Source organism: Nanorana parkeri, unplaced genomic scaffold (genome assembly GCF_000935625.1).
Source record: "Nanorana parkeri isolate BGI_ZX_2015 unplaced genomic scaffold, ASM93562v1 scaffold3366, whole genome shotgun sequence".
In the NCBI taxonomy this organism is placed as follows: domain Eukaryota; kingdom Metazoa; phylum Chordata; class Amphibia; order Anura; family Dicroglossidae; genus Nanorana; species Nanorana parkeri.
The window spans coordinates 1-2,121 of NW_017309634.1; the positions used below are offsets into that span (position 1 = coordinate 1).

Below are 2,121 nucleotides of genomic sequence, written 5' to 3' on the forward strand. Positions count from 1 at the left end.
TTGTGTCTCCTCGTTCTGTGTGTACATTGTGTCTCATCGTTTTACGTGTACGTGCTCGGTGTGTGTACATTGTGTGGCTCGGTGTGTGTACATTGTGTGGCTCAGTGTGTGTACATTGTGTGTCTCGGTGTGTGTACATTGTGTGGCTCGGTGTGTGTACATTGTGTGGCTCGGTGTGTGTACATTGTGTGGCTCGGTGTGTGTACATCGTGTGGCTCGGTGTGTGTACATCGTGTGGCTCGGTGTGTGTACATTGTGTCGCTCGGTGTGTGTACATCGTGTGGCTCGGTGTGTGTACATTGTGTGGCTCGGTGTGTGTACATTGTGTGGCTCGGTGTGTGTACATCGTGTGGCTAGGTGTGTGTACATTGTTTCCTCTTTGAATGGAGTCTGTGTAGCTGAGCAGCTCGGATGTATTAGGGGCGGGCGGTGTCATGTGACCAGTCAGCTGATCAGGAAGAGCAGTGTAGGGTGTGCAGGCGCAGAGCAGGGTGTGTGTACTCGGGGAGAGGATATGAAGTGTATACATTGGATGTGACGCTGGCAGGATGCAGTGTGTGTAGATAAGTTATATACAATCTGTGTTTTATATTGTGTTGTGTGCAGTGTGTTCAATGTCCATTGTGTATACTGTGTGTGATGCACAATGTATATATAGTGCAATGTATATATTGTGTTGTGCGGTGTGTACACGGTGCCGGTTGAATTTGTGTGGGGTGTGTACACGGTGCGGGTTGAGGATTGTGTTGTGCGGGTTGAGGATTGTGTTGTGCTGTGTGTGTACACGGTGCGGGTTGAGGATTGTGTTGTGCTGTGTGTGTACACGGTGCCGGTTGAGGATTGTGTTGTGCTGTGTGTGTACACGGTGCCGGTTGAGGATTGTGTTGTGTGGTGTGTGTACACGGTGCCGGTTGGAGGTGTGTGCACGGTGCGGGTTGAGGATTGTGTTGTGTGCGGGTTGAGGATTGTGCGGTGTGTGTGTACACTGATAATAAACCTGCACAGTGTGTCCCCGCAGTGATGACCTCGGAGAACTCCCCCCTCCTTCACTATCGGCTCTTCAGTGTCTCGGACGGGGCCCTCGGTCCTCCAGACTCCGCCCCCTGCGATGGAGACGCCACCCTGGTGGGAACCGGACCCGCCCCCCGCAAGCTCTCCACCTTCTTCGGGGTCGTCGTGCCGACCGTCCTGTCCATGTTCAGCATCGTCGTCTTCATGAGGATCGGTGAGCGCCGCGCATGCGTGTCCGCCGAGGTCACCGGGAGACCTGAGTGTTCTCTGCTGCAGCTCAGTGACACTTCCGGGTCTAGTCCCTCCCCCAAGCCTGTGATTGGCCGGCGATAGGAGAAGCAGCAGACTGATGAGCTCATTTCTCTGTCACTCTGCTCTCTCCTCCTATCAGCGTGCCGCTTAGCACTGCAGCATAACTTATTGTTCCATTGTGCTGCTTCTCCTCCCACCAATGACTGCTCCTCCAGCTTGTCCTACAAAGTGACACACATGACAACACGCATGACAACACGCGTCCTCAGGCACAGGGCCGCAGCTTGCAGAGGGATATCTATGAATGTGTAGATAGCAGAGCTCTTATCTGATTGGACGCCGCTGATAATTCTCTGTATCTGTCCGATAAAGCTCAGCGCTTGATAAGTGGCTCCGCCCACCTGCCTGATAAGCCCGGTATCTGATTGGACGCTGCCTCTGTCTGATGACGCGCGGCATTTGTCTGTCTACTATAAACCTGCCCATACGCTGATCCAGGGGCCCCGCGTCTCTATATGTGATAATAGGGGCCCTCCGCGTCTCTAAGATCAGAGTCACTCTAACTTGCTGTCTCCTTCTCTCCCCCTCGCTCTCTCTCTCCCCCCTCGCTCTCTCCCTCGCTCTCTCTCCCCCCTCGCTCTCTCTCTCCCCTCTCCGCTCTCTCTCCCGCTCTCGCTCTCTCTCCCGCTCTCGCTCTCCCGCTCTCGCTCTCCCGCTCTCGCTCTCGCTCTCCCGCTCTCGCTCTCCCGCTCTCGCTCTCCCGCTCTCGCTCTCGCTCTCTCTCCCGCTCTCGCTCTCTCTCCCGCTCTCGCTCTCTCTCCCGCTCTCGCTCTCTCTCCCGCTCTCGCTCTCTCTCCC

The 2,121-nt window shown here is 55.4% G+C and overlaps 1 protein-coding gene across 1 annotated transcript in view; it reads left to right on the forward strand.

The window, feature by feature from the left end:
* Positions 1-461: 461 nt before the first annotated feature.
* The window catches only part of SLC12A9 (solute carrier family 12 member 9), a 24,701-nt gene continuing 23,041 nt past the window's right edge, over positions 462-2,121 (forward strand). Inside the window, exons 1-2 of the mRNA XM_018574914.1 lie at positions 462-555; positions 1,019-1,225. Coding sequence (XP_018430416.1) covers positions 549-555; positions 1,019-1,225 — 214 coding nt within the window. The 5' untranslated portion in view covers positions 462-548. The remainder of the gene's footprint in view (positions 556-1,018; positions 1,226-2,121) is intronic.